General features: G+C 51.1%; 6 protein-coding genes across 6 annotated transcripts; 4 read left to right on the forward strand and 2 right to left on the reverse strand.

Annotated features, from left to right (window-relative positions):
• Positions 1 to 1,429: 1,429 nt before the first annotated feature.
• LACBIDRAFT_330524 (uncharacterized protein) lies at positions 1,430 to 2,854 on the forward strand (the record flags this gene model as incomplete). The annotated part of the gene is made up of 3 exons (XM_001884720.1): positions 1,430 to 1,475; positions 1,524 to 2,590; positions 2,636 to 2,854. 3 exons carry the CDS (start codon positions 1,430 to 1,432, stop codon positions 2,852 to 2,854), a joined length of 1,332 nt encoding a protein of 443 aa, XP_001884755.1.
• Positions 2,855 to 3,262: 408 nt separating this feature from the next.
• LACBIDRAFT_304414 (uncharacterized protein) lies at positions 3,263 to 4,241 on the reverse strand (the record flags this gene model as incomplete). The annotated part of the gene is made up of 2 exons (XM_001884800.1): positions 3,263 to 4,153; positions 4,209 to 4,241. 2 exons carry the CDS (start codon positions 4,239 to 4,241, stop codon positions 3,263 to 3,265), a joined length of 924 nt encoding a protein of 307 aa, XP_001884835.1.
• Positions 4,242 to 5,817: 1,576 nt separating this feature from the next.
• On the forward strand, positions 5,818 to 7,215 carry LACBIDRAFT_152711 (uncharacterized protein; the record flags this gene model as incomplete). The annotated part of the gene is given in 9 exon segments (XM_001884721.1): positions 5,818 to 6,072; positions 6,123 to 6,329; positions 6,383 to 6,466; positions 6,515 to 6,598; positions 6,650 to 6,690; positions 6,738 to 6,819; positions 6,838 to 6,909; positions 6,954 to 7,093; positions 7,143 to 7,215. Coding segments are annotated over 9 exon segments (1,038 nt in total), but the record flags the coding sequence as incomplete, so codon positions are not given.
• A 673-nt stretch (positions 7,216 to 7,888) lies between these two features.
• LACBIDRAFT_330527 (uncharacterized protein) lies at positions 7,889 to 9,551 on the forward strand (the record flags this gene model as incomplete). Its single annotated transcript, XM_001884722.1, has 2 exons — positions 7,889 to 8,122; positions 8,178 to 9,551. 2 exons carry the CDS (start codon positions 7,889 to 7,891, stop codon positions 9,549 to 9,551), a joined length of 1,608 nt encoding a protein of 535 aa, XP_001884757.1.
• Positions 9,552 to 9,774: 223 nt separating this feature from the next.
• LACBIDRAFT_304417 (uncharacterized protein) lies at positions 9,775 to 11,500 on the reverse strand (the record flags this gene model as incomplete). Its single annotated transcript, XM_001884801.1, has 2 exons — positions 9,775 to 10,973; positions 11,029 to 11,500. The coding sequence occupies 2 exons, from the start codon at positions 11,498 to 11,500 to the stop codon at positions 9,775 to 9,777; spliced, it is 1,671 nt and encodes a 556-aa protein (XP_001884836.1).
• An 87-nt stretch (positions 11,501 to 11,587) lies between these two features.
• On the forward strand, positions 11,588 to 12,968 carry LACBIDRAFT_304418 (uncharacterized protein; the record flags this gene model as incomplete). The annotated part of the gene is made up of 3 exons (XM_001884723.1): positions 11,588 to 11,681; positions 11,737 to 12,483; positions 12,535 to 12,968. 3 exons carry the CDS (start codon positions 11,588 to 11,590, stop codon positions 12,966 to 12,968), a joined length of 1,275 nt encoding a protein of 424 aa, XP_001884758.1.
• Between the last annotated feature and the right edge of the window lie 41 nt (positions 12,969 to 13,009).

Genomic DNA, 13,009 nt, shown 5'->3' on the forward strand with positions numbered 1-13,009 from the left:
TTGAGAAAGCCGTTGTGATCAGAGGGGTTGAGCCGTGGGTTGTCCAGGTCGTCGAATGGGATGGCTTCGTTGCCATCATCTTGCAGTGGTGCGTTGTACGATCCCCAGTAGAACGGGCCCGTCTTGAGGTCCTTGGCGACCAACCCCCTCTTTATGGCCTTGACATATGGATCATCCCCATCTACAGCTTTCCACAGAGCATCCATCTTCTCTTGGTGTCGATCCTCTTTCGACCACTGGATGGTTTCCTTGTCCCTTGAATCATCCTCTTCCTCCTCCTGGTCCTCATAATTTTCTTCGTCCTCCTCTCCATCCCCCACCATTGCCTTCCTTTTCCCCCTCGACTGACCAACAGCATCATCCCTGTCACTCCCATCCCCATCGGCATGCTCCCCGTCGGTGTTCTCCCACTCTGCATCCTCATCCATCTCAGCTGTAATGACCGCTGGTGTCTTGATCACCTTCCGCGAATGGGGGACTTTCTTCTTTTTCTTCGTCTTCTCCGCCTCCTCATAATCGGATTCCGACTCCCCACTTGACTCGTCCTCGATGGCCTGATAGGTCTTTGCTGACTGCGACACACGACCTGTGGACCTGGGCGCTTCCTCTCCACCAGGAGGGGCTTGTTTGTTGACGGGGTGTGGGACCTGGTGTGACGGCGGGTTGGAACAACCAGTTTGGGGTTTATTGACAGCGGGCCCTTTGGCCGCGGGACGGGCGTTGTCAGATTTTGTCAGGGAGCCTGCCTGTTTGCCCGTCGGAGGCAACGTCGCGAAGCTGCGGGGGTCGGGGTTATGGTTCCTCTGGTTGGCCTTCATGCACAATTCCTCGACTTTGCGGTGTAGAGAGGGTGGGCAGTCCATTGAGGAGAGTTGAATGAATGGGTCGGCGAGGATGGATTCGCCATCTTTCAATTGTGGCAAGACGTCGTCCAACGTGTTGAGCAGCGCGTCAATGCCAGGAGTGGGTACGTCCTTGTCCTCCAAAAGACTGACAACGCCACTCTGGAATATATTGATGTCAATTGGGAGAGTTTGTGTGAAGAGTTTGACTTACCCCAGCCTGACATGTAGCAAGCATCTTCTCTCTCTCTATGTAGTGGCCTGGTCCCACAGCTAACATGTCGACGAAAGCTGTATAAAACGTTTGGATAGCGGCTTCAAGCTCCTGAGGACGTAAGGTGGATGTAGACATGTTGACCACGGGGATAGGTGACAGTGGCGGCGGCAGGTCTTTGCGGTCTGTTGTGCGGTGGTGAGAGAGCGGGACTTGGTGCAAAAAATCTTCAACATGGTCACGTGACCATGCCGTTGTCAGATCCCAGTTGATCATATCTACCTTGACATTGATCGTTTCATTTCTGTCAAAGTTTGTCCCTCTATCTGCTTCCCTTAAATTTGTCAGTGATTCATCTCATAATAGCCTTACCATGAACCAAAAAACAGAGCTTGGAAAGGCATTGAAGGGAAAGCCAGGTATGCTCATAACAACAGCAATGTGGATATCTCAACGGGTTTGAACAGATTTTGCCTTCAATCTCAAGCGACCTGGTAATCATCGGGAAGTTTCTTATGATTTGCAATGGCCCACTCCAAAACCAACGGCATCGAATGCCACCCACGGCGGGGTTACCTTGCTGGATGTCAATCAGCACTCCAGCACAGAATCCATCGTGGACCTCAAAGACCCCATCGATTTAAATCGATCATCACCCCCTCCAGCAACACCCATGGACACCCAGAAAGGTGCAGAGAAATTCAATCCCAGGCACCCCGACGGCGACCTCTCCAGCAAGAGTGTAGCCGACGGTGCCTTTAACTTCACACTCAAACGCCCTGCAGTCGCAGTCGCCGACGGCGCCTTCAATTTGAAACTTCATCGCCCCGCGGTAGCAGCCACCGACAGCGCCTTCGACTTGAAACTTAGTTGCCCCGCGGTAGCAGCCACCGATGGCGCCTTCGACTTGAAACTTAGTCGCCCCGCAGTAGCAGCCACCGACGGCGCATTCAACTTGAAACTTAGTCGCCCCGCGGTAGCAGCCACCGACGGCGCATTCAACTTGAAACTTAGTCGCCCCGTCGGGGGAGCTCCCAACAACGTCCCCACCGCCGACGGCCCATCCAACTTCGATCTTACACACCCCATCGCAGGACTGCCCGACAGCGTTCCCACTCCTGACAGCATGTTCAACTTCACCCTCAAATGCCCTGTTAGGGACACTCCTGATGGCGTCTTCAACTTTTCACTTAAACGCCCCATCATGGCCCCCCCTAACAAGGCTGCCGACGGAGAAGCCAAGGAGGGCAGTCTAGATTCCGTTCCCTCCAATGCCACGGCAGTCCCACAGAAACACTCCGACAAACCCTTCAACTTCAATTTGAGACGCCCTGCGGCTGCACCTCTTCCCATAACAGAGGCCCCTCCTGGAACAGCGTCCGAACCCATGGGTCTCAATAGCCCTCAAGGACAAGCCTCCGATCCCGCGGCCAAGGCCTACATGCCTTCAAGATTGAGCACCCACCCAAGGGTGGCAGACCACTACAGGGAGTTGGAGTGGCTTGATGAAAGGCTTTCATTCCCAAGATTTGAGGTGAGTTACCCTGTTGACTATTTATTCCTGCTAAGAAAAAAAAAGGACTCGACTAAGAAAGAAGAACTTGATCAGGTTATAGCTGAAGTGCAAAATCTTTCTTCCCGAGCCCGTGATTCTGCTCAGGCCTTGGAGTTCCTCCGCCAGGAAAAGATGCAGTTTTTGTTCGATGTGGAGGCCTTCTTGGAGGTAATGGGTGAGATAAGAGATGAGATGTATGCTGGTACCAAAGATTTCATGCTTAGTTTACAGGAGAGGTCTTAATTGTAAATTGTAGGTAAACTATGTAGCAAGCAGAGCAGTGCCCATCTTCAATTTTGGTGTGCCCCGCGGGAGGGTTTCCAGTGTCCCGTCAGTGGGGGTGCCGACGGTGCTGGAAGGTCAGGGTAATACAACCGGCCGCCCCAATATCAATGGATAATTGTTATTGACAGCCAGTCCGTTGTTATTGGGAAATTGTAGGGACCCCGGCCGCTTCGTTGCCAACGGAACAACGGCAATCAATCCGGCCGCCCCGGCTGACCCGTTCACTACGACTCATTGTCATGTCCGGCTGTTCCGTTGATATTGGACCCATGTGACTGAACTAACTAGCCATTCCAACACTGTGTGTGATGCACCAATATCTGATGAGGGGTACTGAACAAGACTTACTGCTGACGGCTTCCAAGATTAAGTCAAGATACGGATAGTCCAAAAGTCGTTGCACTCGTGCTCCTGGAGAAGGTAATCATACGGGATCCTGAAATACCCATCATCGCGCCACTTAGCACCCCATGAACGTTGAACTATAAAGTGGCCCTTGGAGTCATCGTACCCGACCGCCACGACCGCAAGGCCGATCGGCAAAAACTCATCCTCAGAGTTAGGAATCGCTTCCATAGACCCGTGAAGCCTAAGGCCAAACACAAACGGGTATCCCTCATTGAGACAGGCGCGCAGGAGCTTGAGATCGTGCTCAATCCTCAAGTACTGGATAGCCTCGTGTTTGAGAGCATTCCTGTAGGCCGAGGCAGGGGGCTTCGTAGCAGCCCGTGCACCATCGACGAAGATGCCGGTGCTCTCATCGTAAACGCCACATGGCTCATATGGCCAGTCCTCCTCAGAGCACACACCCTGGACTGCAATGCTCTTTAGCCCATCGCGCAAGCGAGCTCCGCTGTTTATCCTGACCCGGTCCCTTGATAGTGTCTCCCGTTCGTTGTACCAGATAAAGAGTCGGGAGGGGACGAAGGAGTCATAAACGTCTTGTTTGTGTTTCTTGAGCACCATGGCGAAAGCAGAAGCAATTGCATTGGCCGTGCAGCTTCCGACGACCGTGCCTTGGTCGAAAACGGGGCCAAAATATGGGCTGGTGCGTAGATCAACCAGGGGTTTCAAAAAGTTTTTTGCAAGAGGGACATAGAGGTAGTCACGGTTATCAAGGGAGTCAGGTATCCAACCAGCGGGAGGGATGCCAATGCCGTCGTCGTCGTTGGCTTTAGGGCGCTTGGTGGAAGGGTCATCGGGATCTGAAGGTACCCAATCAATGGGGTCCTCCTCCCAATCACTAAAGTCGTTTAACTGGCAAGGGTTTAACGTTAAACGGCCACAACGTAAGCAGTGACATGGCACTCACTATCCAGCCGTCCTCCAAAACAGCTGGGTGCATTGTGTTTGGTGTTCCAGTTCACTGGCAGACTCAAGGGAAGAAGGGAGGTTTATATAGCATTGGTAACGATCATTTTCGACTGCGCACTGCATTGATGACTCCCTCTATGACAGCACCAACCGCTGCGTCACCATGCTGACGATTCAGCTCCTCTAGGAGCTGAATCAAGAGGTGTCAGATCCAAACATAGATATCCAAACATAGGAGATGGGGTAAACTAGTCAAGGTAGGAGTTATTGGCAGTTCGCAAATCCCTCCACTTCCCCTATATCAACTCTGAACTGGAACACCAAACACAATCAATAGAGGATCACATAGGACGGCTGGGTGGTGAGTGATATGTCACTGCTTATGTTTATTGAACGACCTATTAGTGATTGGGACTGATTGGGAGGACCCTCCCGTTGGTTAGACCCCGATGACCCTTCCACCAAGCGCCCTAAAGACGACGACGACGACGACAACATTGGCATCCCTCCCGCTGGTTGGATACCTGATTTCATCGATGACCGCGACTAAGTACCTCTATGTTCGTCTTGCACAAAACGCTTTGAAATCCTTGGTTAATCTACGCACCAGCTCATATTCTGGCCCTGTCTTCGACCAAGGCACCGTCGGAAGCTGTACTGCCAATGCAAATGCTTCTGCTTTTGCCATGGTGCTCAAGAAATACAAACAAGACGTTTATGACTTCTTCATCGCCTCTCGACTTTTTATCTGGTACAACGAACGGGAGATGTTTTTTAAGTGACTGGGGCAGGATAAACAGCGGAGCTCGTTTGCGCGACGGGTTGAAGCGCATCGCGGTCATCGGCGTGTGCTCTGAGCAGGACTGGCCATATGAGCCATGTGGCGTTTACGACGAGAGCACCGGCATCTTCGTCGATGGTGCGCGGGCCGCTACGAAACCCCCTGCCTCGGCCTACAGGAACGCTCTCAAACACGAGGCTATTCAGTACCTGAGGATTGAGCACGATCTCAAGCTCCTGCGCGCCTGTCTCGATGAGGGATACCCGTTTGTGTTTGGTTTGAGGCTTCACGGGTCTATGGAGGCGATTCCTGGGTCCGAGGATGAGTTCTCGCCGATCGGCCTTGCGGTCGTAGCGATCGGGTACGATGACTCCAAGGGCCACTTTATAGTTCAACGTTCATGGGGTGCTAAGTGGCGCGATGATGGGTATTTCAGGATCCCGTATGACTACCTTCTCCAGAAGCACGAGTGCAATGACTTTTGGACTATCCGTATCTTGACTTAATCTTGCAAGTCGTAGGGGTAACTCTTGTTCAGTACCCCGTGCATTCTAATGTGCATCACACACAGCCTTGTTGGAATCGCATGAGCGTCGCCCAAACGTCCTCTATTATTTGTCCTCTATGTATTCCTATGCCCTACATACCGGTCTCACCATCGCTATACGTCTTCGTTCTCAGTCACTTTCATTATCGAACACCTGTTGTAAAGGCTGTGGAATCTGGATCGCCCAAAAAGTGATCGTGTCAATGTCACAAGTAATATCACGCTTCCATTCTAAAACCTCTACAATCAAAACCTAGCCAAAATACTAGGATGGCGTCAAGGAGCAAGTGGGATCAACCAGCGTCGGTAGAAGAGGGCACCGTCGCTAAAAAGACGGATGAAGGAAGGACGGCGTCGGAGGCCGCGGCGGCTGCAGCAGCCATTGCCGCAAAAATAGCGGCCCAGTTCGCCAATGGGGAGCTGAGCGCTGGAGGTTTGCCGAGGGATCCGCACGATGCAGAGTTCACCCACAATATTGATATCAACGACGTCCGGAATCGGTATTTGTTGACGAGGGGGTCGACTCAGGAACAGGTGCATTTTACTTTTTTGCTTCAAGGAATGAGATGCTCAAATTGTTGCAGATTCATGACGAGACAGGTGCATCGGTCGGTACGAGGGGTGTGTGGTACCCGGATCGTAGCAAAGCTACGGAGAAAGACCCACCTCTGTATATCCATATCTCTGCGAGCACGAAGGAGATACTTCAGGCTGCGATTGACAAAGTGAACGAGTTGATTGCAATCGATATGGGTTCGTTAGTGGAGAAGGGTGATCGACAGAGAGAAAAGGTGTGCATTGTTGAGATCTTTCTCAAGAGGAATCAGGACTGACGTTGTTTTAGCGAAAATGGCCAGAGGAAAAACTCCCCGTGGCTCTTGACTCTATCCGCAATTTCAATGTACGGGCAAAGGTGGTCGGACCGTCGGTGAGTGTTTTTTTTATTGTATGACACATATGATAACACTTGCTGCAGGGCTCTTTCGTAAAGTATATCCAATCAGAAACGAGCACTCGCGTACAAATAAAAGGAATTGGATCTGGATTCATTGACCAAGAGGTATTTTCTTCCCTCGACCGATGACCAAATGTATTCACTTTTTCTTTGTAGACAGGGCAAGAAGAACCAGTTCCTCTCTACATCCACATAACGTTCGTCGTCACATGAAGGACGAGGGTCTCACTCAATATTGTTTTAGTGGTCCCGAGGAAGGCCAAGTTGCAAGAGCCAAAGTTTTGACGGACGATCTTCTGATAGTCGTAAGGCAAGAGCACGCAAAAGTTGCAGTCCAGGTGCAGCAACAACAAATGGAATTGCATCAAGCGCAAGCGCAATACGCGGCGTACAGTGCGATGGGAGTGAGTAGACACGTACTTGGGTTAATCTCCTCTCATTTTCTAACGAATCCTTGCAGGGATACGTTCCACCCCCGCCATCCGCGCCGGCACCTCCACCACCACCAGGCGAAGGTCCTGCTCCACCAGGTGGCGACGCAGCCCAATACGCAGCTGGACCGCCTGCACCGTCCGATACCGAAGCTTATGCATCCTACTGGTGAGTATCGTCGCATTAACATCATTTCGCGTCACTTAATTCGCGATAGGGCTGCATACGGGTACGACGTCAATTCTGCCGAGTTCAAAGAATGGCAAGCGAGTCAACAACAGCAATACGCGCAGTACTACGCAGCCTACGCTCAAGGAGCCACTCAACCCAGAGACGAGCCTCCACCCCCTCCGCCTTCATGAACCATTTTTCTTGCTTTCAAGTAGCTTTCTCCTGTGAGTTCTATTCGCTGTACCTTGTGACATGTCTTTATCGTTCACTTCCTCGGTTCTGCCAGGGTTCTGAAGTGCACGCATCTTATCGTAGATCTCTATACCTCTACGGCTTGTAATTGGATGCTTCTATATACGACGTCGTCTCTTTCTGTGCTAGCGCGGCCGCCGACGACGTTTCTCACTCTTGGTTGAACCTAGGATTGTGCCTCCGCTGACTGAATACTGGCCCCGTTTGGTTGCCCGAGCCCGAACTGATGCCAATGATCAAGGTAGATATGCAACTGCTCGACCGTTTTTGAACGGCTTTTTTCCAAACATCGCAGAAGAATGCCCAGTATTTTCGAGGGCAAAGGATTGGGTATAATTGAGTGGAGGGACGTCGAATAAGTTTTTGAAGGGAACATGCTCACTCAACTGAAATAACTTGGGATCAACCAGCATGATGCGCCCACCTCGGGTTTCAACGTTCAAAAATAACTTTTTTATGTTGCACAACGAAGGATTGAAAGTCGATATCTAAAGATATAAAAGGTTGAACGTGAACCATGAATTGATCACGCCCGAAAGCATGGGACAAGTTCAGGCATGGGCAGCCATTCTGCTACCTCTCCTTCTTGGATTTTATATATACATTAACGACATCCGTCTGAAGACTCTCCCTTCGTCTATCGCCTCTCTTTCAAAACGATGCACACCTCAGAATGTCCGCTCCATGTCAGCTCGATTGGCCACTGAAAAACCTATCTCAATAAAGGATCAACTACCACCGAAAACGGGGCGCAGGTACATCATTGTCGGAGGGGTGAGTTAGATGTAAATCTTTTGTGCTTTCGAATGATTAATAAACCGCGACGAAGGGTGGTTTCCTAGGTTCATGGATCGTGCAACAACTTTTGGAACGCGGCGAGGATCATAAGCGCGTACGGCTGCTTGACTTGAGCCCACCCCACAACTACGCTATCAAAGAAGCCCTTTCGCGAGGTGTCCAGTTCATCAAGATCGACGTAGCAAACCCCGTTTCACTCGGAGCTGGTTTCAACGCCCCCTGGGATGACGGCCACCTCCTTAGGGATGGCGAAACCGAGCCAGAAATTACCGTATTCCACACTGCAGCGAACATTCGGTTCTACGAGCGGCATGCCATGTTCTTGGACCGCTCGATTCGGGTCAATGTGGCTGGAACGCAGAACGTCATCGACGCAGCGCGTTCGGTTGGTGCCACCGCCCTCATATATACCTCCTCTGGCTCAGTCGGACTGCGCGATACCCGCCTTTTACTATGGCCTTGGGAGTCGGAGCCGACACACTTTGTACAGCCAATTGTAGAAGACGATGAGAGGTGTATACCCAAGCGGCACGAGGACTTTTTCTCGAACTATGCTGCTTCGAAATGGGAGGCGGAAAAACTTGTCAGAGGGGCGGATAAGCTGCCTACGGGTACCGCTGAAAATGGGAGGGTGCTCAAGACGGGCTGCATTCGTCCTGGAAATGGCATCTTTGGTCCTGGAGGGGACTTTATGTGTGGTTACTACCTCAGCAGAGGGGGAGTCCCCACTTGGAATCCGAATGTCATGCAGTCGTTTTCGTATGTCGAAAACTGCGCCTGTGCCCATCTTTGCTACGAACAGCGCCTCATTGAACTGCAGTCTCCCGGCAGCCAGAGACAAAGGAATCCAGATATTGGTGGTCAATCGTTCTATATCTCCGACCCAGGTCCGATACCCACTTACGGCGATGTGTATACTGCCCTCTCCACGTTGTGCGATGGGGAGTGCCGTTTTACCTCTATATCTCCCACCGGTATGCTGATGTTCGCCCATCTCATCGAAGGATATTACATCATCCGCCATACCCTAATCACCTCCACTTGGTCATTGACGCGTCTAATCGCGCAAAAACTGTTACCGCCAGTCCAAGGCGATCTTCTCACCTTCCAGCCGTCATTGTTCACTTTAACATCTGTGCATATGCTATTCGATGATTCTCGGGCGAGGTTGTCCCCGGAGAAAGGCGGGTTAGGTTATCAAGGTGCTTGGACGACGCTGGAAGGAATTTACAAGACGTGTGTCGAGCATAAGAGTAGCATGGGGCGCTCGAACGCTAGTCCGCACACTGTTGGGTTCATGAAGGCGAAGACGATGGAAGTGGTGAATGGGAGCCAACTAAAGGTCGTTAAAGGGGAGACGACTGTTGAGATTGGTCCGATGGAGGTGATGACGGTGAAGCAATAAGCATCACGACATCGGGAAAATTCATCTGGCTACTTAAAGGCTTGTATGCTTCAAGCCCAAGCCACTTGGATTGCACGACTGTTGAACGTTGGACGTGTAAATCATCAGAGGTGGTCGTAAATTCAACCTTTGACCTTCAAGCCTTCGTCAGTACCGACTAGATATAAATTAAATTGCTACACATTAGGAGCACAATCATTAAATTCTACTACTAACAATCCTCTCAGTGAATTCCAGTCCGCTGTGTCTTCGAACCGATGCTATTATTCTGAGCCGCCCCTGTTGATCTCTGTATCGGTATCGGGGATACTGAGAACCCAGAGGTTGTAGCCGTAGTTGTTCCCTTCAGAGGTCTACCGGGTTCAAACGACGCTGCACGGCTCGATAACGTTGATGTAATTGCCGTACTAGTCGCGGTCGGCGAAGGCGATGTAGGTGTTGTCGGGGTCGTCGTGGATTTAAGGGATGATCGACGTTGCATTGGGTTTGCAAGGATCGTCGGGGTGTGTTGTTGCAGGGACGAGGAGCGCGGATTATGGTGTCGCGGTGATATATTCCAGTGTCCCCCAAGACCAGTTGTTGAACTAGGTGAATGACTGCCGTCAGGTCGATGAATATGAGCTGGTGATGGTCGGCTTATGGGACCTGGACCACAACTTGCACCTAGACTTTGTTGACGCGGTCGCGGTAGAACGTAGGCCGAGTAATCCACTTGATCACTCAAACGTTCGACCTCGATCTCCCGTTCAACCTCCTTTAATTGCTCCTCCAGGTCGGGTATCGTCCCAACCTCGAGCTTTTCTCTCTTCCCACTAAGTCTCTCCAGCTTGTTGTTCAACCCAGCCAGCTCAACCCTCATTGCTTCCAACCTCTTTTTTTCCTTCTCCGACGCACAATCTCTCTCCCTTCGCACAAGATCAGCCTCTGCCTTCACTTTTGCGTACTCCTCCTCCTTTGCGGATTTTTGCTTCAACAGCTCAGGAAGTTGTTCTTCCAGCTCTCTTACCATCTCCTCCGTCTCCCGCGTAGCAGCCTGTGCGCGTTTGACGGCCTCCTGAAGCGCCAATATCTTTTGCTTCGCTCTGTGCTCACCGGCTGCATTTTTTTCCGATGCACGCTTCAGGATGTCCATTTCGGACCGCAGAGCTGCATCGGCTTTTTGAGCATCCCGTCTCGCTGTTTTCAGCGACGACGCGAGGCTCTCGCGTTCGGCCTCTGCGAGGGATAGCGCGTGACGGAGCTGGCTGAGTCGGTCCTCCAGCGTGATCTGGGGCGCGGCTGCAGTCAGCGGAGGCGGTGTGCTCGGGATTGTACGGCTTGGGGAGGTGGAAGGCGTGGATTGCGGTGGATCCGAGGACGATGTTGAATGGTCCATTGAGTCAGGATCTGTGTGAACATCTGCTGTATCGTGATCCGAATCGTCTTGAATATCTTTTGTTCAGCTATCGATGCGTTGATAACAGATATGATCACTCGCCTTCAGTAATCACTTGCTGACGGAGCGTGCTCTGCTTACCAGCCTGCACGACGGCGAGGTCGATATCGTATTGCCTCCCTGGCATGAGTCCGTATATAATGATTACAGCCTCATCGACCTTGTCGTCGATCCGAATAAACACTCGCTGCCAAGGCGTGGCGTTGACGGTCACTGAGAGCCCTTTTGCGAGAGCCTCTGTGATGATGGAAGGACCTTTCCTAGTGAAATCTGGCTTGCTGCTCGAAGATGCTTGGTCTTCATCGTCGTCGTCGTCGTCCGCAGCTGCGGTGAAGCCGATTGAAGCCAACGAAATATCAAATTCGCCATTCAAATCCGACGAAAGGATGAAGGTGGCTGATACAGAGGTTATTTCTCTGACACTGAGGTTCAATTGAGGCGACCAGGGAGTTATTGAATTCCAGGTAGATTGAGGGGGCTGAGAGGAGCAAGGAGCGTCGTTGTCATTCCGCATGATGGGCTTGGCCAAAAATCGACGTGACCAACGCGTACTATTTCAGTTGAATTGCCGGTTAGTTGCCGCTCATTCCCACCACACTCTATGTTCAGTGCTGCTGTCGGCCTCTACCAGAACCAGCTGGAAAGAATTCCCAATAATATCAAGCCAGAGCGTATTATATTTGTCTCTATGCAATGTAAGCCATTCTACATCTTGTTTAGATCGTTAAGCACTAGTCATCCTTGCCTTAGTCCAATTTTATGTTCCCATCGAAATCGTTGAGGTCATCATCGACTATCTACACAACGATAAGGAAGCTCTGAAGGCCTGCTCTCTTGTATCGCGTCGATGGGTCTTTTCTGCCAGATACCACCTTGTATACCCCATCAAACTGCATCACAAGAACATATCCGACTTTCTTGATCTGCTGCAATCCCCATGTTCAAAGATAGCGCCATCTATCAGAGATCTCTCTTTCCTAAGTATCGTTGAAGAACGTGACTGGATACCATCTGCTTTATCTACCATAGAAAAGCACCTCACTCACGTTACGAGCCTAACGCTGCATGGAGTGCGATGGAGCAGACTCGACAGCACCACCACAGCCTCCTTCTTTCGAGGTTTTCAATCCGTCACGCACTTGACGATAAAAGCGGGCGCCTTTTCTTCTTTTCCTCAATGTGTGGAATTCCTCTGCTCCTTCCCTTTCCTGACGACTCTCACCGCCGGTAAATGCCAATGGGACTCCAACACCGCTGCGCCCCCTTCTGCCAGATTCACGCTTTCGCGCAGGTTGACAACACTCGCGATTGATACTCCACCTAACACGCTGACTCAGTGGCTCACTAATCAACCCTGCGCCCGCACGTTGCGCAAGGTTTCCATTGAGTTCATCGACACGGACCACGCTACGAGCGTCCGAATCTTCCTGCGAAAGATCAAGGCGCGTGATGTACAGGCTTTTCGTGTGGGTTTCATGGAGATATCTGGGCATCGAAGTATGTTCTGTTTGCTTGTCCCCTCCTTCAAATATCTGATGACTTCTTCAGATACGACGCACAGGGAATTTGATTTGGGTGAATTTACCAAACTACATGAAGTTACCGTCGTCGTCGGCATCCTGGAAGAGTGTGCGTTCGGCGATTGGTCACCACACGACCTCAACTGGGTTGCTCCCTTCCTTTCGAAAGTGTCCTCAGAATCCCTAGTGGCGGTCAAACTCCGTTTCCTCGTGTCGGAAACACACTCTCTAGATCTGAAACTCAACTGGAAGGAACTTGATAGGATTTTCAACCTTCCGTCTTTCTCAAAGCTTCGGAAACTAACCTTCAGTGTGGCCGTGCCCTATGTAGCTGGCATGAAAGACGAAGAAGGATGGGTATGCAACCACTTTGAGTATTTGGTCAACACTCGCTTGCCAAGGTGTAGTAAGCGGGGAATCGTGAGGACCGAGCATGGGCTTGAGCAAAGTATATGGTCGTAGAACATTCTCCCCATTCTTAGAACGCAATCGCAACAATCAAT

The sequence above is a fragment of the Laccaria bicolor genome, genomic scaffold (genome assembly GCF_000143565.1).
Source record: "Laccaria bicolor S238N-H82 LACBIscaffold_27 genomic scaffold, whole genome shotgun sequence".
Lineage (NCBI taxonomy): Eukaryota > Fungi > Basidiomycota > Agaricomycetes > Agaricales > Hydnangiaceae > Laccaria > Laccaria bicolor.